This window comes from Ammospiza caudacuta, chromosome 15, assembly GCF_027887145.1.
Source record: "Ammospiza caudacuta isolate bAmmCau1 chromosome 15, bAmmCau1.pri, whole genome shotgun sequence".
Taxonomy (NCBI): domain Eukaryota; kingdom Metazoa; phylum Chordata; class Aves; order Passeriformes; family Passerellidae; genus Ammospiza; species Ammospiza caudacuta.
The window spans coordinates 11,805,863-11,833,551 of NC_080607.1; the positions used below are offsets into that span (position 1 = coordinate 11,805,863).

Consider the following 27,689-nt stretch of genomic DNA (forward strand, 5'->3'; position numbering starts at 1 on the left):
CAGCGGGGGAGCAGTACCGGAGGTGGGGACGGGAGCGCCCGGCGAGCGGAGCGTGGTGCTGCAGGCCTCTCTCTCCTCGCAGGGCCCCAAGGGAGGCGCGGGGCAGGCGGCGGGCACGGGGCACAGGGCACGGGGGCGTCCAGCCGAGTCTGTGCAGGAGTAGCAGCACGGTGGGGCCAAGGTCCGTCTCGGCACAGCCGCCCTCCGGCCCGGCAGGGGTTGCAGCGGCAGTGCTGGGGCTGGCGGCGGGGCTGGCCCTGCCAGGGCGGGCGGGCGGCGGCGGCAGCGCCGAGCTCTGGTGCTCAGTCCGCGGTTCACTGTATATATTTATATATAAACAAGGACAGCAGTGCTGTGGTGTTGCAATGAGGAACAGCTGCTCTGGTGCTGGATGCTCCCGGAAGATCTGGTGCTGCAGTTCGAATGGAGAGATCAGGGGCACGGCCAAAGCCAGGAGAAGGTTCTGCGCACTGGCTGCCATCCGGCCTTCCCTCCTCCCCTCCGGGAGCGCGGTGCAAAGGGGTGGCGGGGCTCTCCGTGTGCAGACAAACCTCTCTCGCGCCGTCTTTCAGGAGTAGATGGTGATGACCTCCCGGCCCCCACCACGCACCAGGAGCACTCTGTCCAGATGCTCCGTCAGCACCTCCAGGAACTCCATGTCTGCATAGCCGTCAAGGAGGACAAACTTCACACTTGGGGAACGTAGGGACAGCCCTGTGCCATCCCTGCCCAGCCGCAGCTGAGCCTGCAGCACTGACATCTCCACACCAGAGCCAGGAGCTGGCGGGGTCAGTCCCAAGCCAAGGGGCCAGGGAAGCCCACCCGTGCTGGTGCCATGGGGATGGTGACTGAGCCAGCAGATGGCTGAGCCCCACAGACCTCTACCCGAGCCCCTGTCATGTGCCACTGCACTCATGGTATAGGTGCAGTGTCATGTGCTCCCACCACCCATCACGTGCTGGAGCCAATGACAGCTGCTGGACCCAGCCAGGAGCAGGAGGTGTGGGGGGGGTCCAAGCTCAGGAACTGACCTGTGCCTCTTGGCACTCGCCTAAAAGACCCACCAGTTTTGGGGAAGACATGGTCCCTGGTTCCCCTGCCATAGAGGGGTTCTGATGAGTGGCCCCCAGGAAGGATACAGTTCTCATCCCCTTTCCGGTTACGGGGAGGGCCTGGCATGTTCAGCAGGACCAGCTTGGCATCCTGGGACTTCTTCACAATCACCTCATTGAGCCTCACAGCCGTGTGCATCCTCCTCACGTTGGACTGGTTCCTGTGGGCGACAGCACGTGTGGGCACGGGACAGGCAGGGTCAGCCTCCAGCCCACACCAGGCCCAGGGAGCCACAGGGCACGCTGGCCTCCTGCCCTCGGGCAGTGCAGCACAAACTCAGGGTGCAGCAAGCTTTGCCAGGCACTGCGCTGGTGACTCTGAGCCTGCACTGGTGGCCATGAACTGCAGGGCCCGTGGGCAGTGACAACCACGGCTGCTTGGGGCCAGGCTGTATGGGAGCAAGCAGGAGCAGGCAGCATGAGTGTCATCGTGGGTGCCCGAGCCCAGGCTTGCAGGGAGCTGCTGGCAGCATAGCAGGGCAGCTGAGGAGCGTGTGGCACGGGCAGTGCACGGTGCACAGGGCTGGCAGCCAGAGCTGCCCGGGTGAGCTGTCTGGCAGTGCAGCTGTCACGGCTCACTGAGCCGCCCTCCTGCACAGGGGCAACCCCCATGGCTCCCATCGTGCTGCCCCACGAGCACAACCCAGCTCCCTCCACCCCAGCCCCGGCGCCCAGCCAAACCCAGACTTACAGGTTCTCCCACTCCCTGCCAGGAGCGTGATGGAGTCGGAGAGAGAGAGAGAAAGGGAGAGAGAGAAAGAGAGAGAGAGAAATGTGGTGAACACCAGGTGGGCACCCTCACTCCCCACAACACACCCAGCCTGGGCAGCCCATTCCTTGCCAGCACAGTTCTACACAGGGACCCCTCCCCACCTGCCCCCAGCCCCTCTGCAAGGGCACGCTCAGAGCACCCAGGCTGCCTGACCACTCCTCAGGGCAAGGATCAAGCTGGTGCTGCCGAGGCCCTGCCTGCACCCCCCAGCTGGGGCAGGCAGGGACAGCCAGGATCACAGGGCATGGGTGGGACAAGGTGGCAGCATGGGGGGCCGTACGGCTTCATGCTGAAGAAGTCTTTGATGCCCTCAGGGCTGACAGGGCTCTTGCTCTTGTTCTTCTCAGCAACGGACTTCTCCTTGGTCCAGGTGAGATGCACCTTCTCAGGGGCTGCCTCCACCTCATCACCAGGAGACTGAGAGCTGCTGGAGAAGGTGGTGGCGTTCTTGTCGTGGATTAGTTGGACCTGCAGAGGGAAGAGGGGAATGGTGGGCAGGGCGTGGGGCCTGGGGCTAGCTCCCTGCCTGGCCATGTCTTGGTACAGCCCCTCACCTCCTCCTCTGGCTTCTCCTCGCCGTCAGCAGCCTGCTCCTCGGGGACGTTCAGGCGCAGGCGGGTGTTGGCCGGGTTCTTGCGCCGGATGGAGCCACGGGACTCATCCGTGATGCTCTGGATCTGTGTGGGAGGGATCAGCCAAGGGAGTTGGGCACAAGAGGGCTTGGCTGGGCAGAGCCTAGCCTGAAGCCCATCAGGATGAGCACACTAGGTTCACATCAGAGCCACCACAGGGGTCAGAGCCCACCCAGCCTGTCCTGCAGCCTCACCTCCCGCTCCCGCTCATTCTTGGTGAGGTGCATTTGTTTGAGGATCTGGGAACGCTGCTCCATCACCAGAGTCTTCTCATAGGTGTAAGCAGAGATGTCACTCTCATGCTGTTGGGAGAACAGAAGAAATTTGGGGCAGGGTTAGCTGCACTACCTACTCCCAGCATGGCCCAGCATGTCCCCGTGGTGCTGTGTCCCCCCAGGGTGCCGTGTGCCCCACGCCAGGCTCTGTCTGGCTCGCATGCACAGCATCCCTGACTGCAGCACGTGCCCCATCCCAGCACTCACCATCTCCACCACCTCCACCTCTGCGGTGATGCGCAGGTGGTACAGGAACGTGGTCAGGTCCTTCTTCATCTGGATGCTGTTGTCATCCATCTGTGCCACCGTGAAGATGCGCATCTTGCACTTACGCCACACCTGCAAGGGATGGGGGAGGCTTGGCCACGGCTCCACAGGGACAGGGACAGCCCCAGCCCAGCCCTGCAGGGCCCAGCCTACCTTGTGCTGCCGCAGGAGGAAGGGCAGCAGCATCAGCATCCCCCCATCGTGGACAATCCACCAGACGTCGATGTGGCCCTCCGAGAACCGCTCCTGGTTGCCCGGAAACATGGCAACATTCTTGGCCACCAGCAAGGCCAGATGCCCAGCTGTGGTCTCTCGCACCAGCTCTGGGAGGGGAAGGGCCACGTCAGCCAGGGCAGCCTGCAGCCCCCCAGGCCCAGCAGCGCCCACCCTCCACGGTGCCTACCAATGAAGTTCCTCCAGGTCTGGTGGTCCTCCTTCTGGCGCCAGCTGCGGGGCCAGCCCACCAGCACTGTGTTGTGCTGCAGCCCCCCCAGCCCGCTGGACTGGATGAGGTGGGACATGCCATCCCGCAGGTTGGAGGAGATCACCACCTGACAAAAGCCCTTCACCTTCTCTGCCTCCATCAGGCGCCGGATGGACTGCAAGGGAGAAGGAAGTCAGAGATACCAGGGCCTCAGGGATGGCATGGACCATGGGCACAGCAGCTTCCAGGCCCAGCAGTGGCCCAGCCCAGGCCAGATGAGGTACAGGGTGCAGGATGTGGGGTACAGGGTAAAGAATGGGGGTGCAGAGTATGGGGTACAGGGCTGTGAGGTGCAGGGTGCAGGCTGTGGGGTGCAGATCCTCACAGGTCTCTGTGCCCCATGGCAGGCCAGTGGCTCCAGGCCAGAGGGGTGATACCCAGCGGAGCACAGAGCTGGCACACAGCTCTGCACCGTGCAGAGTGGAGGGTGTCCTTGTGCCAGGGCTCTGACAGGTGGCAGAGCAGCAATTAGAGTTATTTACTCAGAGAAATTATAACATGTCTGCATGGGAGAGAAACTGTTTGCTTCCAAGGGCCTAATCTCATTAATGTGCTGCCCCGCGGGTGCGGGGGGGGTGGGGAGTGCTCTCACTCTGGCAGGGAAAGGCTCATCTCCCACCTTGCCTGGCACCAGGGCCACAGAGTCTGTGGCAAGGGTTGAGGCTGAGGAGTCTGCTCAGCCCAGCAGCTGTGCCAAGTCCTGCAGCAGCTGGCCAAGACTGGGACCAGTGCTTGGCTGGTGCCAGCATCTCTGCTGTCTTGGAGGGGAAGAGGAGCCCAGAGGTCCCTGTGGTACTGTGAGCACCAGTGAAGCATGGAGTCCTCAGGCTCTGCCTGATGCCACTGAAAGCTCTCTGGGCCATCCCGGGGCCACCAGCCCTGGCCATGGAGCAGAAACAACCCTGGGCACCTGGGGACCTACTGCTGGCACAGCCTGTCCCAGTGCAGGCAGCTCTCACCTCCTCTGCCCTCTGTGCCTGCGGGTGGTTGTCCAGGAAGGTCCCTTCTAACACTGAGGCCACGATAGTGAGGCCCTTCCCAGCCTTGAGCTGCGAGGTGAAGGACAGGAGCTGCGGGTGCACCACGTTCTGCTCCTGATCCCCACGGACCAGGACCAGCAGCTGCGGCCTGGAAAGAAGGTCCTGCAGTCAGTGCCCACACCCAGCTCATCCCTGCCCCGGAACCCTGAGGTGCCCATCTCCCTGCCCAGCCTCACCTCCAGTTTTTGGTGTGTGGGGGCCCTTCCTCCAGCCGCAGCAGGGCATAGCGGGCTGCACTCAGGGACAGGCCCCGGATCCCATCACCCCACTCCTTCTCCGCCCTGCAGGAACCACAGCACATAAGGGATGCCCATGGCTCTGGTACAGAGCACCACGCTGGCACCCTGGAGCACCCTGGGGAGCCCAGCAGCCACACTGAGAGGCCACATGGCCATGGGGGCTGGCCAGGACAGGAGCTGCACACCATGGCCTCCCTTACCCGCGGTACTCGATGTACTTGTAGATGAGGCCAGCGATCAGCATGGCCACCAGTGCGTAGTACCAGGAGCAGATGAACATCAGCGCCAGGCAGAGGCTCATGCCCAGGAAGGACAGGGTCCTGCAGAGGGCACAGAGCTGTCAGCCTGCCCTGGGGCCCCCAGCAGGGTGTCCTGGGTGTCCCTGTGCTGCCCCGTCCCGCTGGCTCACCAGTGGTAGTAGCGGAAGCGGGGCCGCCAGTTGGGCGTCCGCAGCAGCGTCTGCACCGCACACGCCAGGTTCACAAACATGTAGCACATGAGGAAGAACCTGCAGGAGAGAGCGGGGGCTGAGTGGGTGCAGTGTGAGGGATTGAAGTCTCCACATCTCCCGGCCCCGGGGTGGCCAATACTGGAGCATGCCCTGCTGATAGATACAGAAGCAGTGCCATGGACAAACCAAGCCTCAATGCTGGCCAAGATGTGAGCCCAGAGTTCCTTCAGGGCCCCCCTCATCCAGGGCAGGGGCCAGGACAGCAGGTGCATTCCCCCCTCCCCCGCGGAGCAGAGACCCACACACGCCACCCGCTGTTGTGAAGGGGCGGGTCGACAGCACGCTGCCTACATGGAGAGGATGGGAGCCACCTCGTCCAGGGAGGCGATCAGGATCCCGATCTCGCAGATGCAGGCTGTGAGCAGCAGGGCCCATGTCGGCTCCCCGTTGGCTTTGCCATGGCCAAAGACCTGGAAATGGGGCGAGAGGGGCGTGTCAGGTTCTGCGGTGCCCTGCAGCCCTGGGCAAGGGCACTCAGTGCAGCCCGATGGGACTGGACCTTCCCATACACCCAGCCCTGGCAGGAGCAGGGACTGGGAACACTGGGTGCCGTGAGCTGGCACATATCCCATTGGGATCTGCCAGGAAAGCATTCCCAGCGCTGGCTCCTGCTGGCAGAACAGTCCCGTTCCCGGCACATCCCGTGGCTCTCCCCACACCCTGCACAGCAGCCCCTGTACCCCAGCAGGGACGAGCCCCAGCTCCCAGCCTGGCCACGGCCGCACAGAGCCGGGCACCCCGTGCTCGGGACGGACACACAGCCGGGGGACAGCGGCCCCTCCTGCGGCTGCGGGCGGAGCGGGGAGGGGGCCGGGGGCGCGTGTCCGGACGCATTAGAGGGTGCGGGCGGTGCGAGCGAGAGCTCGGGCTGGGGCTGGCAAGGAGAAGGAGGGAGGATAAAATTAGCCCGCTCTTCCCTGGGGGGAGCTGTCGGGTTGGATTTGGAGAGATGAGGTTGTGGGAACGCGTCTTCAGAGAGCAGATAAAATATGAAGCGGCACGGCAGCGGGGGGGAGGGAATTCTGACCTTTCCCGACACTCTCCTCCCACCGACACCGCAGCCAGAGCCACCACGGCCGCCCACTGCCGTGACGGTGCCGGTACCGGCGGGACGAGGGCAGGGATGTGGGGCTGCTCCGGCACCGACGGCGCCGGGGGAGGCAGGGTGGGGTCCCACAGTGGGCGCTCAGGGTGGGGAAGCACCGGACTCGGGGGTCACCTACTCTGAGGAAGGGAACGATCCCATCCCTGGAGATGGCTTGCAGGAGGCGGGGGGCTCCGGTGAGACTCTGCAACCCCGCCCCGCAGGTGGAGAAGAAGGAGCCAATGACAATGACCCACGGGGACGGCCACGCCAGGGTGCCAACCACCAGGTTCCCATTGACAGCCTCACCAAACCTGCGGGGATCAGCATCACCTGCAGCTCCAGCCCATGACCGAGCACCAGCCCCACAGTGGCACAACCCAGCCCCCCACAACAGCACCACTCTGGGGGGATGTGACACAACTGGGAATTGACTCAAAGGGTGAGCAATGGAGCAGGCTCAGAGGTTGCCAGGGGTCTGTCCTCATCCCTGCACCCATTATCGTGGCAAAGGACAAGGGCAGGTGTGGGACAGCACTCCTCATCCCTGTGCCGGGGGGGCAATGATGATGCATGCAGTTGGATCCTGTTTGTGTTGGTGCTGGCGACCCAGAAGTGTCACCTGCCACGTGCGGTGAGCAGGGCTGCCCCAGATAAGCAGGAGCACAGGCAGCCCTGCCTGTTGACAAACAAGTGGCTGCCTGCAGCCCCGGAGGGGGAGGAATGCAGCAAACGGATGGTTGGGATGCATACAAGCCCCCAGCGCTGGTTACAAGCTCCACCCCCCCTGCCTGGTTACACCCACGAGCCCCTCAATGCCCCCATGCCTGCCCGGTGTGTCATGGTTGCACCTTCCCCCCACCTCTGCCGGGCCCTGGGGCTGCCCCTGCCCCAGCCTGTTCTGGAGGGCTGCCATACTCTCTCCATGCCCCCCATGGCCTTGGGACACTCACTTGTCACGCAGAACGACCCCCTCGATGCAGGCTCCAAAGAGGACAACAGAGCTGATATCTGCCAGGTAGTCAAGGAGAGCCAGGAGGATGCAGAGTCCTGCCTGCCCAGCCCAGCGAAGCACCCGAGCTGATCTGCCCTGCAGAGCCCACCCACCCACAGCCCAGGCTCAGGCCAGCCCTGAAGGATACAGACCGCAGAGGTGGTGGCAATGGCCAGGATGGTGCCCGTGGGGATGGACTTCTGGGCATCCCGCAGGTCTCCCGAGCGATTGGAGCCAGCCATGATGCCTGGGAAAAGAGGGGATGGGGTCAGGGGAGCAGAGCTACAGCCCATACATGTCCCAGATACCCTCATGCCAGGCACCGTGTGAGCCCTGGGCACAGCAGGACACGGCTCGGTGTGCACCAGGATGGGAAGCAGCCATGATGGACGGGGGAGAAGGCGCTGCTGCGGCTTGGGGTACCCAGCCTGCTCCTCTCACCCCCCTCCAACACTTCCCCCCCTACCCCAAACCGCAGCCTGAGGCCACTCAAGGATTAGGCTCGAAAGCTCTCAAGTGCCTTGTCTCATTAGCCCTTAATTAGCTCAAGCAGGGACGGTGGCTGCCGCAGGGGCAGGGACAGGGTCCAGCCCCGACGTTGCTCGGGGAGGGCAGGAGGTCGCGCAGGGACACGGCTGCACGGGCGGGATCAGCTCAGCCCGGGGGATCACCCGTGCCGGGGCAGGACCCCAGAGCCGCGGCACCGGGGCACCGGCATCCTGCACACACCGGCACGGGTGAACAGCAGCAGGGGGACGGCACCGGAGGCTGAGCGGCTGCCGGGGACCCCGCAGCGCCCGACCCTCCAGCTCTCGCCATGCCCGGGGCAAGCCGGGGGCACCCGCCGGTCCATTCCCCGCGGAGCTGCAGGGCAGCCCCGGAGGCTGCGCCCGCTCGGCTCCGCAGCGGGGCTGGGCCGGGGGGGCTCCTCTGCCCCCGGAGAGCTAAAAATACCGGAGCGGCGGGACGTCAGCGCGCACCGGGCGGCACCGACAGATCTGGAGCGCGGGCGGCTGCGGGGGAGGCGATGGCGACCGGCCGCCCCCGCGCCGCCGCTGTCACCGCCGCACGCACCCCCGGGAGCGGGGGTGGCACACGTGCGGGAGCGCGCCCGGCCACACGTGCTGTGCCCACGGCACGGAGCGGCTCCCACCTGTCACCGAGGGGAAGTAGATGCCGACCAGCAGGGTGAAGTAGGACGTCATGTCGCTGAAGACGTAGGGCTGGTCCATGTCCACCGGGGTGTCGGGGGAGCTCACCGAGGGCAGCCCCCGCTTCTCCACGATCACGCCCTTGGTCAGGTATGAGCTCCAGAGGTTCTCTGTGAGGAGGGAGGAGGCTGGGCAGTGCAGATGCCCGAAAGCCCCCACACCCAGCACAGCATCCGCACCCCACAGAAATGGAACTGGGGGGTGTGTGGTTCTCCCAGCCCTTCCCCGGCCCCACTGAGCAGCCAGCTGAGCAGCACACGGGCATGCAGAGGGTGAGGATGGCAGCACAGGTGGGCAACCAGAGCAGGTTCATACTGCTGTTGGCAGCGTCCCCACAAGATACTGGAGCAGCTGACATGGGATTGCAGTAGCAAATAATTAAGAGGGTAATATAATTAATGCTGATCAACACAGGTTTAAGGGAAGTGGATCGTGTCAAAGTAACTTGATAATGTTTTTGATGGGATTATGAGTGCGGGGCTGATGTAACAGGCTTAGTTCCCTCCGTGTGCTGCTTTGGCCGCAGATCATGGGGAGAAACTGGAGCAGTGGAGAGCAGCCAGCACCGGGCAGGGCAGGCAGAGGCAACTGCCCTTGGCATGTCACTGCTGGGGGGGCAGAGAGGGGCAGCCAGGTCTCAGCCCCCGGCCCTGAGCCCCCTTCATGGCTGCTCACAGGTGACAGATGGGGCCGGCAGCTCCTATTGGCCTCGCCTGTCTCACCCTCCCTGAAATGTTGTGTTTCTCCCCACCCTCACCTAGGGCACAGCAAGCCCCAGTCACCTTAGCCAGGGTCAAACTGTGCCACCCATCTTATGATGCTGCTGGGTGGGTCGCCTTTGTCAACAGCCACCCCAGAGTGGGGTCCTGGCTCTGTCCCACTGCCCCCAGTGCAGGAGGGTTTGGTGCCTGAGAGAGACCAGCTGGGTGGGTGGGGGTCTGCACCCCCTCCCCAACACCATTGCCAACAGGAGCAGGTTCCACCCAGCAACCAGGAACTCCTTATCTGACCCAAAGGACCTCAGAGTGCAACATCACCGGGAGGCTCCCAAACACCCTGTGACTGCACTAATCACCATCAATCACAGCTGCAGCCCTGAGCACCACGTGCTCAGCTAAGTCTGACCTCCCGCGCCCGTGGCCACGCAGACACCAGGGCAGGATGGCTGGGGCAGCCCTGCAGCCATCAGGAATGACTGATCCTGCTTGTGGCTCTGCTGCTTTCCTGAGTCCCAACAACCACTCCAGCATTAGGGTCTGCAGATACTTTCTGAATGTGGCACAGAGCATCAGCCTCTGCCACCCACTGCAGAGCGTGAGCACCTAGCAGATACACCAGCATCTCCACAAAAACAGGTCATAAGTGGCTCCTCCCAACAAATTCACGCGTCTTTCTGTGGTCCTGGTCACTGTCCCAGTGGGGCTGTAGCCACAGGAGCTAAGTGGCCCCAAGGGGTGATTGCTTCTCTCAAAACCTCAAATCAATACCAGCCTTTCCAAAGGTCAAGAGGAAGCAGAGGAAGATTTATTCCTCCCCAGCCTTCGGGCCTCATTCTGAGCCACCCCACTGACTGACACAGACTGCAGGCAGGTGGCTGCAGTGCCCTGCTCTGTCATCCAGTGCAGGAGGGTCCCACTGCCCAGCACAGCATGAGCACAGCTCCCTGTGCCTCAGGAGCAGAGCAGCCCCCAGCAGGGATCTCCCACATGCTCTCTCACCTGGACCCAGCCCTGTTTGCCCCCACAACACCTGGAATGGCTGAGGAGCCATGACTCCCACAGCCCACCCACCATCCCTGTTGGCAGAGCTGCCCAGCAGGCACAGCCACTGCCCCTCCACAGCTCCCTTGCTTCTCCATGCTGCCATTCCCATGCCTCCATGCCCATGCTCACGTTCCCATGCCTCTGTTGGCACATGCTCACCTTGGATGAGGCCGCTGGCAGCACCAGGGATGCCCTCGATCTCAGTGACGTTGTTCATGGTGAAGTACTCATCACAGGTGGCATTGAGGAAACGGGAGGTGCAGAAAAGCTCCCAGAGCTTGGAGCCAACTGTCTCGTTCCCCTCCATCACCATCTTGGTGCAGAGGTCGAAGCCGTGGCGTGAGAGGGTCCTGTTGCCCAGGAGGCAGATCCTGGGGGCACAAGGGCACTCAGCACCTGCATGCCCCAGCCCTGCTGCATCCCTGCAGGACCCCGTACTCACGGGAAGCTTGGTGGGTCAAAGGCAGATTTGATGACTCCAGCATAGATGGCAAGGATGGAGAGGATGACACAGCCCAGGAAGACCAGGGCGAATTTGTTGACATACTTGACACCCACAAACACCACGGTGGCCATGCAGGTCAGCACACAGGTGCCATACACACGCATGTTGTTGAGCATTGCAGCTGCCTCCCCGCTGGCATCCTCTGCCTTGAAGATGGCCATGGCTGGGAAGATGTAGGCCTGGGAAAGAGTCATGGCATCACCACCTGGCTAACAGCCTGCAGAGGGGCCCCAGAAGAAAGGTCCTTCAGGCCCCCCTGCCCTGCCAGGAGCTGAGCCCACGGCACTGCACAAGGCGAGGAGCAGGTACGTACCAGCAGGATTTCGATGGTGCCCAGGATGTACATGGCACCCGCAAAGGTGGTGCCCAGGTAGAAGCAGAGCCCCACGGCCCCACCAAACTCGGGTCCCAGCGAGCGTGAGATCATGTAGTAGGAGCCACCCGCTGTCAGAGAGAGCAAAAGTGGGTCCCAGCCAGACCCCAGCGACACCCTCAGCCCTGCCAGGTATCCCAGAGGGCAGACTGGAGCCAGGATAGCCACGGGCCCTGCTCCAGCACTGAGCAAGATGCAGAGCAGCAGGAGTGACCGCACAGGCAGAGTCATTCCCCAGCAGCCCAGCAGGCAGGTGCAATGGCCAGTGGCACAGGTGTTCCCTGGACACCAGACAGGAGCTGGAGCCCCAGGGACCTGGGCCATACCCTGCTCCATCCTCCCAGAGGAGCCCTCAGAGCCGGGCTGCCGGGATCGATGGTCCCGCTGCGGCAGCAGGATGATAAATAGCTTTAATTACACCCCGCGCTGGGCTGTCAGCGCTGTGCCCAGCCTGGCGCAGCTTACGGCTCCCCAGGGCTCTGCAGGGCTGCCATGTTCTGGGGGAGGCAGCCAGGGCTGGGGGAGGCAGCCAGGGCACCCACGGCCACAGCCCACGGTGCCTCCTGCGGGGCAGAGCCCACACACAGCAGCGTGCCCGTGTCCGGCGGTGGGAGAGCCCATCCCATATCCCATATCCCATCCCATATCCCATATCCCATCCCATATCCCATCTCCCAGCCCCGGCTCTCAGCACGCCCTGCTCCCATCCTCCTGCCGTGTGTCTCCCGGCTCCCCGCGGCCTCGCCAGTCTGGCGGAGGGAGGAGCCGCGGCTGGCGGCTCTCGCTGCCATCTGCACCTCGCGGCTTTGGGGACGGGTGGCGGCTCCAGCGCTGCGCTCCCCCGGGCCCCGGGGATCCCGCGCGGGCTGGTGGCAGAAGGCTGGGGAGCGGCTGGCAGCCCCGGGGGATGCTCTGTGGGAAAAGCCCCGGCAGGAATCCCACCCCACCCTGCTGCCCGCACACACCGCGGGGCTCGGCTGTACCTGGCACCACACCGTTGGTGGCGATAGCGCTCATGGAAATGGCCGTCAGCATCGTCTGCGGGAAGAAACAGCGAGTTCAGGAACAGAGGGACAGGGGAGTGAAGGGAGAGCTGGGGCCATGCTAGGACATGGGGCCTCTTGGGGCCACGCTGAGATGTGCCACAGGGCAGGGATGCCCAGGGAGGATGAATGGATAGATGTGTGTGTGGATGGACACGCAGAATGTTGGCTGGCAGCACAGCTGACACAGCTGAGCCCTCGGAGGGGCTGGCAGTGCTGGGGTGGCTCAGGACACTGGGCAAGGCCAGCCTGGGGTGACTGTCCTGGTGAGGTGGCTCTCTGCTTGGTACCAGATCAGGGGACCCCCAGCACATCCCCCTACATGGCAGCTGTGATCTGGGTCACCATTTAAGCACCATTCCACTGCTGATTCCTCTGGGAAGCTGAAGGCTTCTCCTTGCTCTAAGTGGGGCAGGAGCTAGGGCAGGGGCAGAGCTGGGGCAGGGCATGGTGGGCTGGCAGCCAGTGCACCCCTCCATGGTCCAGCCAGCCAGACTGGTGACCCCAGGCCATGGGCAAGGCTAGTGAAGGCTTATCTGGCTCCAAAACTCACACAGGAGCAGCAGAGGAAGACCATGCAGAATGACTCCATGATGCCAGCGATCCCCACCACCCAGGTGAGGCGCAGGAAGAGGATGACTCCAAAGATGTTCTGAAGGCAGGGCAGGTAGACACCCATGAAGGTGCCCATCCGTGGGGCCTGTGGAGGGAACAGCAGTCACCAGGGCTCAGGGGCCTGGCTGGCAGAGGAGCAAGAGATCCCAGTCTTCCCACAAAACAACCAGGAACCCAGGGTAAAACTGCCCCTGGCTGAGGCCAATGGGTCTCCTGTTCTCCTGTGCCAGGTCTAGGGCCTGGCACAACACAGGCAAGGGCTGGAGAGGGAGGAAAGTTACCTTCCCTCTAAGTCCTCACCTGCACCGGCTTCTTCTTGCCTCCATCATTGTTCTCAGCCTCCTCGTGCTCCCGGCTGCCCTGTGGCAGGTTGGTGTAATTGGCCAGTCCACTCAGCAGGGATGAGACCATAGGGCTGGTGTCCATCTCCTCCTGTGGAGAGCAGATCCCGAGTTGTGAGGACAGTTCCCTGGAACCCCAGCCAGCCCCAGGAGACCTCACCAGATGCTGCCCCACTGCCTGCCTCTCCAGGAATGGCTTTGGCAGTGCAGCAGCCCTGGCCTGGGCCTCTGGCATGTCCCAGTGCCCAGGGTGCAGGTTGGGTGCTGTGGGACAGCTTGGGACAGCTGCTTAGCTCAGCTCCCTCCCCTGCCCCACTGCCTGCATGCCCTACCTCGAAGAGGGCCATGTTCTTGCCATCATACTCCTTGCCCTTCTCCAGGTCCGTGCTGTTAATGAAAGGGCTGCTCTCCTTGGGATTGCCATCGCCTGCAGAGACAGCACTGAGTCAGTCAGGCAGCCCCTGCCCCACCCACAGCTGCAGAACATCCACCCCACAGGGTCACTGCTGTGAGGGGCCACAGCTGCCCGGGGCTGCCAGCAGAGCTGCCAGGGCTGTGGGCACCACGCTCACACCCAGACCAGCACAGACAGTGCCAGGCGGGCATGGCAGCCCCCAGCATCACCTCCCACAGCACACACAGGGGCTGCCATGCCCAGGAGGCTCCGCTGCCCCGCCCGGCCGTGCCGACACGCGGAGCCGGCGGAGCGCATCCACGCAGAGAGGCGAGCGGAGTGCATCGGGGGAGCTCCGGCGGGAGGCACGGCCGCAATAACTCACGGCAAGGCCGCAATAACTCACGGCACCTGCGGGTGAGCGCCCTGGGACTGCCCTCGGGGCCGGGACTGCCCTCGGGGCCGGGACTGCGGGGCTGCTCAGCATCGCCGCACAGGGGATGGTCCCGGCGCAGCGCCTGGGACTGGGGCCACTGGCCAGGTGTCTGGTCCTCCTCCCAGACATGCACCACAGGGCGAGAGGTTACATCATTGAGGGCAGATGATGCCCGGGGCAGTGGAGCCACCCACAGCAGTGCCAGGCCCATAGAACTAGCAGGACAGGGACCACAGGCACTCACTGCATTAATGACCTAGTGCAGAAGAAACCTGGAGTTGGCTTAATAGCGATGAAAACAGCTGAGCTGCAGAGCAGCAGAAATAAATCAAGCTGGAAATGGAGCAGCAGTAAGCATGGTGCTGCTGGAGCAGCACAGCTCCAAGAGAAGATCCAGAGCAGAGAGGGACCAGGACATGGGGGCCAGGAGCCAAAGGACACAGTCCTGGGCAGGGCAGCTGAGGAGGCACCCATGGCACGGGGAAACCTGGGCAGCCAGGCCAGTCCCAGCCCTCAGTGCAGGGAGAGAGGCTCCCTGCCACACACCCATCCCAGCAGCACAGCCCTGCAGCCAGAGCAGTCACACTGCCAGTGGCCACCGCACTGCTGGGCAGGTTGCCCACATGGGCAGGGTCACAGAGCAGCTCCACGCTTTGGGACGTGGGAGAGAACTGCCCCTTCCACCATCCTCCAGCATGGAGCCCATGAGTGCCCTGGGGCAGAGGGATGGTGCCCTAGCAGTGTAGTCACCCACTCATGGTGCCAGCCACAAGACAAACCCTGCAACCGTTTGGAGCATCCTGGTCCTCTGAAGACCGCCATTCTCCTGCCAGTTGACTCATATTCGGGATCCTGGAAGCCCGTGTGCAGCAGTGATTCACCATCTGCAATTCCCTGGCACACAGGGTGCTCCTGGCTGACCAGGAGGTGAAGCCTCAAATGCTACAGGTGACACGGACCTGCGGGCTGGCCCCAACTCCCACCATCCCTGGGCTCCCCCAGCACGGGGCAGCAATGTCCCTGAAGGCGCAGCCAAACACTGAGGCACAGCCTGCAGACTCCTCCCGTGCAGGAGTGGCCATGGCAGTGCCACTGGGACACCCAGACCCACAAGCTCCTCTCCAGAGTCCCCTTGGACACACACCCAGCACCCCAGGTTGCCCCAGTACCATGTGCCTGCCCTGCATCTCCCACAATGGGTCTCATCACAAACCTCATGCGCTCCTTGCTCTGTGTTTGGTCTAAAGCCCCACTGAACCCTGCTGTCATTAGGTAACAGCAGTGGTGTGGGCTGGCAACCACCCACTCGCCACAGCTCCTGCCCACCTGCACCAGCCCTGGGGACCACACTGATGTGAAACATCCACCACGCTGACAGGAAACCCTCCAGGCTGATGCTGTGGCCATCCCCAGTGAGGTGACAGAAGGGTGCAAGAGCAGGGGTGGCTCGATCTCACCTCCCCCTTGGGGCTGGGTGGCACCGGGGGACGCGGGCAGCTTGGCAGGGAGACGTGCTGGAAACGCGGCAAGGCTCTGGGACCCCTCCGGGAGAGCGGAGCCCGCGGGGGCCTCGCCTCACCGCCTGGTACCCAGCCGACGACATCACCGTGCAGGTTTCCATGGCAACGGCGAGCCACGGCCGCCTCGGCTCCCGCTCTTATGTAACGGCGCAGGCAGCCGGACGCTGGCCCCACATGGCACCCGCGCCCCGGCCCACCGGTGCCCGGGGGATGGAGCGGCCGGACCCCCGGCCCCAGGGCACCCCGAGCCCCGGGACTGCCCTGCTCGGCCGCACGACAGGCGCCAGCAGCACCCCGGGGTGCCCGAGCTCCAACCCTGGCACCACAACAGCACCCGCAGCTCGCAGTCCCTCACCCCCAGCTCTGCCCAGCGCTGCTCACGCCGGGGCCGCGGGCCGTGCTGGCACCAGCCGGACTGCCGGGGCTGCCCGGGACAGGAGCCCCTCGCCCGCCGGGTGATGCTGCTGCGAGGAGCAGCACTGGGAGAGGCCCCGGGCTGGCGAGCATGAGGATGCAGCAGGGCTCGGGGAGACTGAGTCTCCCACGTCGCTGCAGCCCCACAGGCTGGAAGGAGTTAAGCACCAGGGCGCAGGGTCCCAGGTGACAAAGCGCTCCCGCTCCTGCTCCTGCTCCTGCTCCTGACGGAGACCATTTTGCCGCAGCGGGGCTGGTGCAGCCTCTCCCCGGTAGCTGCCTCAGACCCGTGGTCTGAAGTCGGGGGCAGCCAGGGCAGGCAGCAGCAATGCCCCGTCCCTCACCTGCCACCGCCACGGCCGGGTCCCGGCCCTGGGGACACGTGGGACACTGCCAGCGCCAGCAACGCCCACAGGGCTGCCCCTGCCCCGCAGCCAGGACAGAGCAGTGCAGGGCCGGAGCGCTGGACCGGGCTGGCAGCCCCAAGGCCGGCAGCCGAGCCGGGAGAGACAGTGAGAGCAGAGCAGAGCCGAGCCGAGCCGTGCCAGGCTTCGATCCCGGCGCTCAGCCGCCCCCCTCCCCAGGGATCACTCAACACGAATCGGCCTTTTAATTTGCTGCGGCGGCTGGAAGGGCTGGCAGCGGGATCGCTGGCAGGAACCCGCAGCCCCGCCGTGAGCACCGCGCAGCCCCGCTCTCAGCAGGGCTTCCACCAACCTGTCTGCCCGGGGCAGCCCGGAGCAAACGCAGCAGCGCCAAAGGACCGTCACGGCAGCCTCGGAGCCCCCCAAGGCAGGGCTCAGGCAGCAGCACCAACCACAATTTGATCTTCTAATGGCTTCTTACTTAGCCCTAAATTGGGTTGGGAAGCGTCATGTCCCTTATCCCAAATCCTCCCTAATCGCTTTACACGGCGCAGGGCACTGAGCACTGGCTGGGGTAGCCCCAGCAGCCACCCCCCACGGGCTAATTAACCACAGCTGCTGCCAACGCTGCCACCCGACCACGGCCCGTGCCCTCCGCAGCATCCAGAGCACAGCGAGCCCGAGCCAGGGACATCGGGCACTGGGGCTGCGGCACTGCCGGGCGGTGCAGAGGGCGAGGGGGGCCGTGGCAGGAGCAGCCCCGACCTCAGAGCCCTCCGCGGCTCCGTCTGCGCTCCTGCACGGGGCTGCTGACGGCTCCGGAATCCCCTGCGCCACCCCCGCCCCATCCTCGCAGCCCCAGGGGCAGCAGCAGCAGCGCGATGGCTGCTCACGGCTCTAGGGATGCCCTGGGGCTCCCCTGCAGGTACACAGGACACCTTGACTTCTGCCACAGGACACCTGGGCTCCCGGGGCCCTGCCTGCAGCAAGGGGCACCCCAGGGTGACCCCAGCAGGCCGGCGAGCACATGGGCGAGCACGTGCCCTGGCTGATGTCCCCAGCTGCTGCCGTTTTGCAGGAGCTGCTGGCCAGGGAGGCCGCGCTGCTGTTCTGTCACCTCCGGCTATCAAGGGGACTTGGCTGGACACACACTGCCTGGCCCTGGGCTGTTGGCCTGGGGTGCCTAAGGCAGATGGGGATGGCCAAGCTCTTCCTATGGCAGTGGCACTTCTGTGCCCACCCGGCTTCCTTCTACCCTGCACAGGAGTGTCTGACAGCTGCTCTGGGGAGGGGGACCCTTGGAGAGGCCACACAGCCCTTGCAGCCCCCCGAGGCACAGACCACTGATGATCAGAGCAGAGCTGGCTCGTGCTGGCAGCGTCACAGCAGAGCCACTCCAGCTGCAGCGTGTCAGGGGAGCAGGGGTGGGGGTCAGGGGTGGATGGTGGAGTAGGATGCTCCCCCCATGCCAGGGCTGCGTTTTCCCCCTCCAGCCAGCAAGCACACCCAGTGGCCTTTTGGGCTGGATTCCTTCACAGCCTGACCCAAATTGGACCAACTGCTACTTCAGACCTATCCTCTTCCTTCCTAAACCCAGGATTATCCTCCCTTTGATCAGCCGGCCCTGCAGCGCAGGATTTCCAGCACAGGCGTTTTGGCTGGCTGCATTTAAACAGCTTCCCAGATTCTCCGACAGTCCAAGCCCTGCCTTGGAAATGGCCGTGGACACAAGTCCCAGCAAAGCTCCTGGTGCTGGATCTAGGCTCCCCAGGCATCGAGTGCCACGGGGCTGGGTGTCAGCATGGCACCCTGCAGTGGGGCTGCGGCTGACATCCCAACACCCCAACCAGAGCAGTGCAAGGTGCCAGCCCGGACACTGCAGGCAGCAGCCCTGCCCTGCCTGCTCCCCACTCCCAGCATCTCCCCAGAGGGTCCAGCCCTTGCTGGGCTACTGGGGCTGGAGCCCTTCCAGCCACTGTCATGCGGCTCACGTGTGCTGTCCAGAGCACGACCCGAGTGGGGACACTGCTGACCTTTCTGACACATAAGGCCTAAGTGGCACCCAGGGCTTCAGTGGTCGTGCTGAGCTTGGCAAGTTGCTGGACAGCCGGCCCAGGAGCAGCCAGGACATGTGGAGGGGGCCCACTGGCATTCAACAGCTTTGCTACCCGATGGGTTTTCCATGGTCCCTGCAGACAGAGCTCACGATGGGAGTTCAGCTGACCCTTGGCATGGGGGGACAACCCCCCCCCCCACCTGCAACCACCATTGTCACAGGTGTGGGGAGCTCTGCTGAGCCCCTTCCTACAGACAATCCCTGCTCCCCCAAGTCCCCCAGACCCCCGATTCCTCCAGCCCTACACCCACTGTCCCACAGGGCAGCATCTCGGCAGGCGCAGCTCCAGGGACAGTCTGCCCGGTCCATCTGTAGTGGCACCGTGTCCAGCCCTCCTGCCAGACCCCAGCATGGCTGCACCGCCTGCTGCCACGCCGCTGGCACTGCCGTGTTGGAAATCAGCGAGTGGGAGAGATCCTGGTGCTGCAGAAGGCAAGGGGAGGGCAAGTGCCCAGCGAAGGGCACGGCTGGGGGCCAGTGCGACAACCCCAGCCCGGCAAGGTGCCCCCAAAAGTCTCCTGCCAGCCCTGACCTTGAGCGGAGCCGCAAACAAACAAGCAAATAAACAGACTGGGGTCGGCAGAGCAGAGGAATACACAGAGCCTGTCTGTGGCTGTGCCCAGAGCCCCACTGTGGGCAGCCGGGACCCCCACAACCACTGCCACAGCCAGCCATGCGCTGTCGGCCGGGGCTGTGGCAGACCCCACCAAGGGACCTGGAGAGGAGACTTGGTGGTGTCTGGGAGGGTCAGAGGGGCAGTGCAAGTCCTCCTGTGCCCACACTGCATCCCCCTGGCTGCAGCCCACCCTTGCACCCGGCAGGAACACCCACAAGAACGAGGCCTGTGCTGCCTGGTGCTGGACGTGGCCCCGTGAGGAACGGGGACCCTCACACAGCCCGGTAGTGCCGGGAGGGGCTGAGGCCAAAGCGGGAACAGTGGCGGGGCTGCCGCGGGGCCGAGCGGCCCCTCTCCGGCGGAGGACAGCGGCCCTGCGCCAGGGCTGCAGCGGGACGGGGCACAGCGCGGCGCGCCACGGACTGCACCGGACCGGCTCGGCACGACAGGGCTCACTTTGGCTCAGCTGGGCTCGCTCCGGCTCGGCTGGGCTCGGCCCCGAGACGAACGGCTCCTGTGGGCGCGAAGCAGGGCCCGGGCGGCCACTTCAGCACCGCGGACAGCGGAGCGGCCCCGGGAGGGGGGCAGGGAGTGGGGGGCGGGAGCGGAGAAGGGAGCGGGGGGCGGCTGCCCGGGATGGGGAGGCGGCTGCCGGAGATGGGGGGCGGCAGAGGAGAGGAATGGGGGGAGGGCAGCGGGGGTGAGAGAGGCGATATGGAGAGATGGGGGGGCGGCAGCCGGAGGTGGGGGGCGGCAGCAGGGAGGGCTGGGGGGGCTGCAGCGGAGATGCGGGAGGCAGGGGTGGGGGGCCGGCAGATAGGTGGGGGGACCCTTGCGGGGATCCCGGGCGGGCGGGAGCGGGACCGGTGCGGCGACCGGCGGGGGCTGTCCGGGAAGCGGCGGGGCCAGCCCCGCAGGGTCGCTCGGAGCACAGCAAGCAGCCCCCGCCCGGGAGGAGGCTCCTCGGTGAGCCCCGCACCGCTCGGCCGCACCGCCGCTTCCCGGGGCTGCCGCAGCGGCGGGAGCGCGGCCGTGGCTGCGCGGAGGCGCCGGGAGCGGGAGCATCCCCGCACCGCCCGCCGCAGCCCCGCGGGGCCGCCGGCCGAGAGCCGCCGTCGCGGCCGGTGTCGGTGCCGGTGCCCCCGCTCGCCCCGCGGCGCGGCACCCTCAGCCCCCGCTGCCCCCGGCCCCGCGCCGCTCCTGCCCCGCGCCCGCCCCCGGCCCGGGCCGTGCCGCTGTCCCGCTCGTCGGTGCCGATGCCGGTGCCTCACCTTGGCTGGCGCCGCCGTCGCCGTCCTCGCAGTCGGTCAGGTTGTTCAGCATGGCGCCGGTGCCGCGGCCGCTCGCTGCCGCCGGAGCTGGAGCTCTCGCTCCGCAGCAGCCGCGTCCCCGCGCCGCCCCCCGCGCCGGTGGGAGGGGGCTGCAGTGCGGAGGCGCCCGGGCTCACGGCTCACGGCTGCTGCCGGCGGAGCCCAGCCCGGCCGCCCGCTTCATCACGTATGCGGGAGGCATTGCCCCCGCCGCGGCGGGGAGGGGGGGGCGCGGCGGCGCGGGGGGGCACCGAGAGGAGCGAGCGGAGCGGGGCCGCCTCCCGGCTGCGCCAGGCGTGGGGGGGAACTAGGGCAGCGCTGCGGGCCCGGCTGGGGCGGGCGGGACGGGACGGGACGGCCCCGCAACCGCACCGACCCCGAACCCCGCCCCCAGCCCCCGCACTCCGCACCGGCACCGGCCCCCCAGCCGCCGCCACCCCCGCACCCCACAGCAGCTCCCGGCCCGGACCCTGGCGCAGCCTCGGGACCTGGAACACACTCGGGGTGCACAGAGGGGCACAGGAGAGGCGGCCGAGGCCCGGGATCACGGCAGCCCCTGCCCCGCCACGGGCGGCTACCGGGTGGGGGCGGCTCCCGGTTGGGGAGCAGCACGGCATGCAGGGGACCCCTCTATGGGCATCAGGGCCTCGGCCAAGGATGGAGACCCCTACCCCAGTAGCAGGACAAACCAGGGCACCTGGGGAAGGGGGACACGTCCAGACCACCCCACTGGTGGGACGGCAGAGGTGATTGACCCTGCTGTGCCCAGCTGACCTGCAGGGCAGGGAACACTGCCTGCAGAGGGGAGCAGGCTTGATGTCACCTCCCCTGGTGACCAGGGGGCCAAGATCACACCCGTAGCAACCTTCTCAGACCTGCAGAAGGGTTGCAATGGGGCCAGAATCCCAAGGCCCTGTGTCGTCTATGGAGGCCCCATCTCTTGCAGCTGTCACCCACAGGGCCAGGGCACAGGCCACTCTCGAGCTGGGGCTGTAGAGGGACCCTGCAAGGCTGCCTGAAGCCCCCTGTTCTCTCATGCACTTAATTCGGGAGGATCCCCCAACCGTAGCTGGCTGCAGCTCCCGGCATCTCCTCCAGCACAGGCTGAGATCATGACAGCCCGCTGGCCTCCGTTACTTCTTGACGGCTGTAATTAATTGTTTACTTTCTCCTGGTGTGGAGCCAGCTGCTCCGCAGCGCGGGTGCTCCCCGGCCTGACCTCGCGGCCAGGAGAGAGGCTCAGACCCCTCACCCCAGCCCTGCAGGCAGCACTGATCCCTCCCTGCCAGGACCTGGCACCTGGCATCCCCGGGGAGCCGCAGCAGCACAGCCCCAGCTCCATGGAGAGTGGCACAGGAGGGACGCAGAGAGGATGGGCAGTTCAGGGTGGGCAGCTCAGGGTGGGCAGCCCCTGCCCAGGACTCTGCATGGCAGTCACTACATGGGGCTGCCCCATCCAGCTGCAGCAGCACCAACCCCTCACACCTGCACCCCTCAGCCCTGAGCAGCAGCCAGCGCTGGAGCAAAGGGGCTGGTCCGCTCCCAAGGGTTGGGACTGGAAGAAAGGGGCTGCAGACAGGATGCAGTGGACAAAACCACCGTCCCATGCTGATCTGGGGGGTCAGAGGGCACCCCCAATCCCCCCAAAGGGGCTGTGGCTGGCCAGAAGGGAAGCAGGCCAGGGTCCAGCCGGCCATGGTGAGTGCCAAGCAGCACAGGGTGGTTTTTTGCAGGAGGCCACAGCGCGTGGGCTCGGCACAAGAGGGATTTTCCTACTAAAACAGATGCGGGGGAGGGAGCACGTGAAAGACCACTAATCCCCTAATCCCTGGATTATGGCTCCATTTCAGGGGTTGGGATTTGACGGCAGCACAGTGGGCTACGCTATCAAGACTGCATTGGCTTATCCTGAGTGCAGGGTCCCACCAGCCTGTGGGGGCAACTGAGAGCGTCTCTGAGACAGAGGAGACTGAGGGGGCTTGATCCCCCAGCAGAGCACTGGCATTAACCCTGGCCAAAACGCCCCTGACTGGGGTATGTGGTGCAGTGTGTCAAAAGGAGAGAGGTCTGGCCCGGTTTGGGCATCATCCATGCCCTTGCATTGCTTTCAGTTGGGCTGCAGGCAGCATGAGGGCATGGGGAAAGAGGAAGAGTGACACTTTTCCCTGGCCATGGAGTGGGGGATCAACTGCAAGTGGCCCCTGAGTCGGAGTAGCAGGCAGGATGCTGGCAGCAGGCCAGGCAGAGCATCAGTGCCCCACTTAACTGCAAGAGGCTGCCCAGGAATGATGATGGAGAGCGGCCAAGCCAAGAATCATCCCTGCAAAGGGTCCTGTACCCCTGCAGAAACTCCTGAGAATGCCCCAGACCCCTCTGCACAGAGCCTGGGTAGGGGGAACCATTCTCACAGACATTCCCAGGGCAGGAATCCTGGCTGCTGGCCACACAGCCCTTGCCTGTCCTATTACCAGCAGCGGTCAAACCTCCCAGGAGCGAGACACGTGCTGGAGTCACTGGGAAACCTCCTGAGGGCAGGGAGCGGCAGCCTGGCAGCGTGCCACACGGGCAGGGAGGGCGGCTGTGCTCTGGAGGTGCTGGTCAGCACATTGCACTGCCTGCTGTGATCCCTGGGCACTGCCAACAGTCTGCCCGTACACATCCCACAGCATGGGACACCCCACACTGAGGGCTTGAGGCACGGGGACAAGCAGCTCCCAGGGAAAAGAAGACCTGGGGCAGGAGAGACCCCAAGATGATGGAGGTGCAGCAGGGCAGAAGGGCTGTGTGCCAAATATCGTAGCAGCAGGTTGGCATCACAATGTGCCCTCACCACACTGTCCTGACAGCCCCAGGAGCCCAGGGGCAACACATCCTGCAGCACCTTGGCAGGATGGAGTGCTCTTGTTCATCTCCATCCAGACAGGCCAGGGCCCTGCCACCAGCACGGGGCAAAAGCAGAGCCCAGAGCTGGCACCAGCTGGGACTTGACTCCAGCTGCAGCAGCACGACAGGACATGGAGGGAGGTGCGGTGTCCTGTGGGGCTGGGTGGGGAGCCACGGGAGGCACTGCAGCTGCTGGGGCTGAGAGCAGAAGGGCAGCAGTGGGGCAGGGCTGGCACAGGCCATGGGGCAGGGCTGGCATAGGCCATGGGGCAGGGTTGGCACAGGCCGTGGGGCAGGGCTGGCACAAGCCGTGGGGCAGGGATGGCACAGGCCGTGGGGCAGGGATGGCACAGGCTGTGGGGCAGGGCTGGCACAGCCCGTGGGGCAGGGATGGCACAGGCCATGGGGCAGGGCTGAGAGCTCCTGCGTCACACGAGCCCAGCACAGCTGGCGCAGCGTCCCCAGCTGCCCTTGCCCAGATGTCTTGCCAGCAGCAGGGCCACGGCAGTGGGCGGCCGGGCAGCCTGGCACAGGGATCAGCAGCAGAAGAGCCTCCTCCCACCAGGCCCTGCAGCTGAGGAGCCCCCACGCAGCCCTGTGCCAGTTGCAGTACCCTGGGGATTGCAGGCAGCCACTGCTGAGCCATAGCCAGAGGGCCAGTGATGGCCGAGGAGCAGCTGCACGGCCACTTGCCAGCTGCTGCCAGAAGGGTTTGGGTGCAGGATCAGCTGATGAGGCACTCAAGTGCCCTGTGCCCCACACGGCACCCCTCACTCAGCCCCACAGCCTGTGCAAAGACCTCCACTGTGGCACCCCACTGAAGCACCTGTGGTGTGTTCAGTGGCATGGAGACTCCTTGGGAAGGTACTGATGGGGCTTTGGCTGCTCCAGCCCCTTGCAGCGTCCCACCCCCCCACATCATCAGCCTCCAACTGCTGCACACCCCTGCCTCATCTAATGATACCCCAAGGGCACCCAGACTGCCACAAACCTGGCCTGAGTGTCAGCGAGGGGGCAGGAGGGGATGGGAGGGCTGGGGGAGCCTCCTTAGCAGCCCCTGTCCCTCACATGTACCCCTCTGTGCACGGTGCCCAAGCGTCCCTATCCCCTCCCTTGTGTCCTGGCCCCTCGGCAGGGGCACTGCAGGGGTGCAGCCAGGGCTGGGGGGGCCCTGCTGTCCCCAAGCCCCCTCAGGGCCTCACCTCGCACCTGGGGCCAGCCTCACCCAGCTGCCCCACAGAGCCTCGTCCATGGCTCATGGCCCACAGCCCCGTGAGCCCAGAGCCCCCAGGGGGGCCGAGAGAGGCGCTGTTCCCCCCCAGCACCGAGAGCCACGGCACGGGTGACACCGGGACCGGTTTCCATGGCAACGAGAGGCTCCGTAACTGGTTGGTTGCCATGGCTACTGCCGCCGAGCCCGACCGCTCGGGACACGGAGGGGCTGCGCGCTGGGGATGCTCCGGTGCCCTCTCGGGCCAGGGCGGGGGCCCCACGGGCAGCGCACTGGGCACCGGGGCAGCCGCCCCCCGTGCAGCCCCTCCGCGGGGGAGCCCCAGCCCCACGGTGGGTCCCGGTTGGAGCACATCGATCCCCGGTGCCGCGGGGCCGGGCCGCGCTGCGCTCCTGGCGGGACCGGGTCCCCGCGGGACGGCGGCACCGGCGAGCCCCGGGGCGGGGCGGGGCCGCGGGGGCGGGGCCGGGAGGGACACGCCCCCACCGGAGCCGTCCCGTCCCGTTATCGCCCCCTGGCGGCCCCGCGCAGCCCGGTCCGCCCCCGCCGCCGCCCGCACGGACCCGCAAGGACCCCGCCACGACCCCGCGCAGCCCCGTCCGCCCCCGCCGCCGCCCGCACGGATCCCATTTCCCGGGCCAAGCCCTGGATCCACCGTGCTCCTGCAGGGACCTGCCCCCGGCCCCGAGGCCCCGCGGCGGCGCCCTGTCCGTACCCTGCCCCGCCCGCACCGGGCGGTCCCGTTCCGCCGCCGCCCGTGCCCGGGGCTGAGATCCCTCCTCAGCACCTCCCGCCTGGGGCCGCTCCGGGGCAGGGCCTTCCCAAAGGGCGGCCCCGGCAGCCACAAGGCGCCCTGAGCACGGCGCCGGCTCGCGGAGCAGCAGGGACCCTGCAGCTGGCCGGGGGTTCCCGCACCGCCCCGGCAGCACGGCCGGCTGCGGCCTTCGCTCCCGCAGCGCCCCGAGGTCCCCGGGGTCTCCGTCACTCTGTCCCCACGCGTGACACTGACATGGGGTCAGGTAACACCAAGCGTTCGCCCAGGGCCGAGTCTCTTCTGGATCACTGCTGTCCAGAGCTCCTGCCATCCACAGCCCCTGCCGGTCCTGCAACCCCATGCACCCCCCCTCCCATCCATCCCCCCGAGAGGCGGCATCCATGGTCCCAGCACTGTGGAGAAATGCGGGATGTGAGGAATCCCTGAACGCTGGCAAGCCCTAAGTAGCCACCCTGCCACAGCCGTGAGCACCCCCCAAAACAGGGCAGCTCCAGCAGGACCTGCCACTGGCTGTCCTCTGGGAGGGCGCAAGGTCACAGCTCAGCCAGAAGAATGTGTCCCTTGGTGCCACCACGGCCTCTCAGCATGCCCACGCCTGCTCCCTGCAGGCCCCCACCAGCAGACTGGCTGCCAAACCGAGGAGCTGTTCCTGGAGGGCCCCAGAATTCAGCCCTGGCTCATCACGGTCCGCTCCACCCCAACACAGCCCACAGGCCAGGCCCAGCTGGCCCAGCTGCCATAAAGTGACAAGTGGCCCCGCATCCCCTCGCCACTGGACGCAGCCCTACATCACCCACGACAGTGTGATCCTAGACAGGGCCCCAAAGGCCAGAGCCCGCTGCCAGAGGCACAGCCCAGCCCGGGGGCCGTGGTGTCCGTAGGGCTGCTCGCGCCTCCCACCCGCGCCCTTCGCCGAGGGTGCAAGGTCACAGCTCCGGCAGCACAGCTCCGGTGCTGCTGTCGGCCGGTTTTCTGGGATCGATACGGCTCCGGTGACAGCAAAGCCCCACCGCCACGTCCCCTGGGCGCCACGAGCGATGGCTGCCGGCTCCAGCGCCTGTGCCCATGGCAGCCCGGTGGGCACTGCTGCAATTCAGGGCTGGCCACAGCTTGCCCTCTCCCTGCTGGGCAGCAAGTACCCTCCACCGTGGCTCCCTGGGGAGCAGTATGTGACCCGCACCCACAGCCGACCCACAGCTGTAACCCCGCTCCATCCCGCTGCCGGTCCGGCATCAGCAGGACCTCGCTCCAACAGCCCCCGGTATGGGGACGGAACAGGGGGAGCTCCCTGAGGAGCTGAGGTGGCCGCGGGAAAGACTCCGAGACGAGGGGTCCTGCCCGGGAGGGCGGCTGAGCCCCACTCCCTGCTCTGCACCTCCCATCTCCGGATCCCGCAGCTCCGAGCCATCCCTACCCCGGGGGTCTGCCCTGCTCCGAGGGGCCAGACCGACCGCAGCTCCGCACCCTTACGGTGTCCCGACAGCCCGGCCCTCCCCGCGGACCTTTCTCGCGGACCCTCCCCGTGGAGCCTGTCCTGCCCCCCGGATCCTCATCGCGGACCGTGTCCCGCTCCGGAGCCTCCCCGGGCCCCCCTCGCCCCCGGCGCTCACCCCCGCCGCCGGTGACGGTGAACCGCCCGCTCATGGCCCCGTCGTCGCCACAAGTGGCTCCGGCCCCGGCGGTGGCTGAGCGCGGCCCCGGCGGGCGCTGACCGGGGTCCTAGTGCCCGCGGCACCGCCCGCCGCGCCGCCCCCGCGGCCGCAGGGCTGGCTCCAGTCCGAGCGGATCGGCTCGGCCCCGCTCCGCTCGGCTCGGTTCGGTCCCGTTCGGCCCAGTCCGGCTCGGCTCGGCTCGGCTCGACGGGACCGGACCGCTCCGCCACGCCCGGTCGGTCCCACGGCCGCCGCCGCCGAACTGGGGGTGCTGGGACCGTGCCCCAACGGGACCGGAGGGGGCCGCGCTCTGCCTCCGCCCTGTCCGGAGCCGCGGCCGCTAATTACAGCTAATTACAGCCCCGGAGTTGCGGCTGCCCCACCCTGCCCGGACCCGGGCACCCTCGGGCACGATCCCGGCCCTGGCGCTGCCGCCGCGCTGTGCGGCCACGCAGGGACAGATCGGGCCCGGGGGGAGCCACGGGACCAGCCCGCGGCGGGGTCTCAGCTGCACTGGGGACTTCGGTCACACGCTGAGTGCCGGCCACAAGCGGCGACAACCGCCCGCTCCTCATCTCGATGCAAAGGTGGAGCGCAGGGTGGGCGGTGGGTGGAGGATTATGCGGAGCCAAGGCTTGGGAGGTCCGGCCAGTCGGGGCAGGGGTGCCGCCCCTGGCGTAGGGCCGGTGGTGGATCGAGAAACATCATTCCCCGTT

General features: G+C 66.2%; 1 protein-coding gene across 2 annotated transcripts; it reads right to left on the reverse strand.

Moving 5' to 3' along the window:
* Positions 1 to 419: 419 nt before the first annotated feature.
* SLC12A5 (solute carrier family 12 member 5) lies at positions 420 to 27,074 on the reverse strand. 2 transcript variants are annotated; one of them, XM_058814452.1, is made up of 26 exons: positions 26,932 to 27,074; positions 13,594 to 13,688; positions 13,221 to 13,352; positions 12,859 to 13,005; positions 12,246 to 12,300; positions 11,203 to 11,333; positions 10,827 to 11,068; positions 10,544 to 10,755; positions 8,564 to 8,731; positions 7,559 to 7,657; positions 7,370 to 7,427; positions 6,556 to 6,730; positions 5,624 to 5,742; positions 5,231 to 5,329; positions 5,022 to 5,141; positions 4,759 to 4,863; positions 4,502 to 4,670; positions 3,462 to 3,657; positions 3,212 to 3,381; positions 2,999 to 3,130; positions 2,711 to 2,818; positions 2,439 to 2,561; positions 2,165 to 2,352; positions 1,804 to 1,818; positions 1,140 to 1,273; positions 420 to 660 (listed from the first exon to the last, which is right to left on the reverse strand). In XM_058814452.1, the coding sequence occupies exons 1-26, from the start codon at positions 26,963 to 26,965 to the stop codon at positions 569 to 571; spliced, it is 3,318 nt and encodes a 1,105-aa protein (XP_058670435.1). In that variant the 5' UTR covers positions 26,966 to 27,074; the 3' UTR covers positions 420 to 568. The 2 variants fall into 2 exon arrangements, with proteins under 2 accessions (XP_058670435.1, XP_058670434.1); XM_058814451.1 differs by lacking the exon at positions 26,932 to 27,074 and adding an exon at positions 20,394 to 20,448.
* Positions 27,075 to 27,689: the final 615 nt, after the last annotated feature.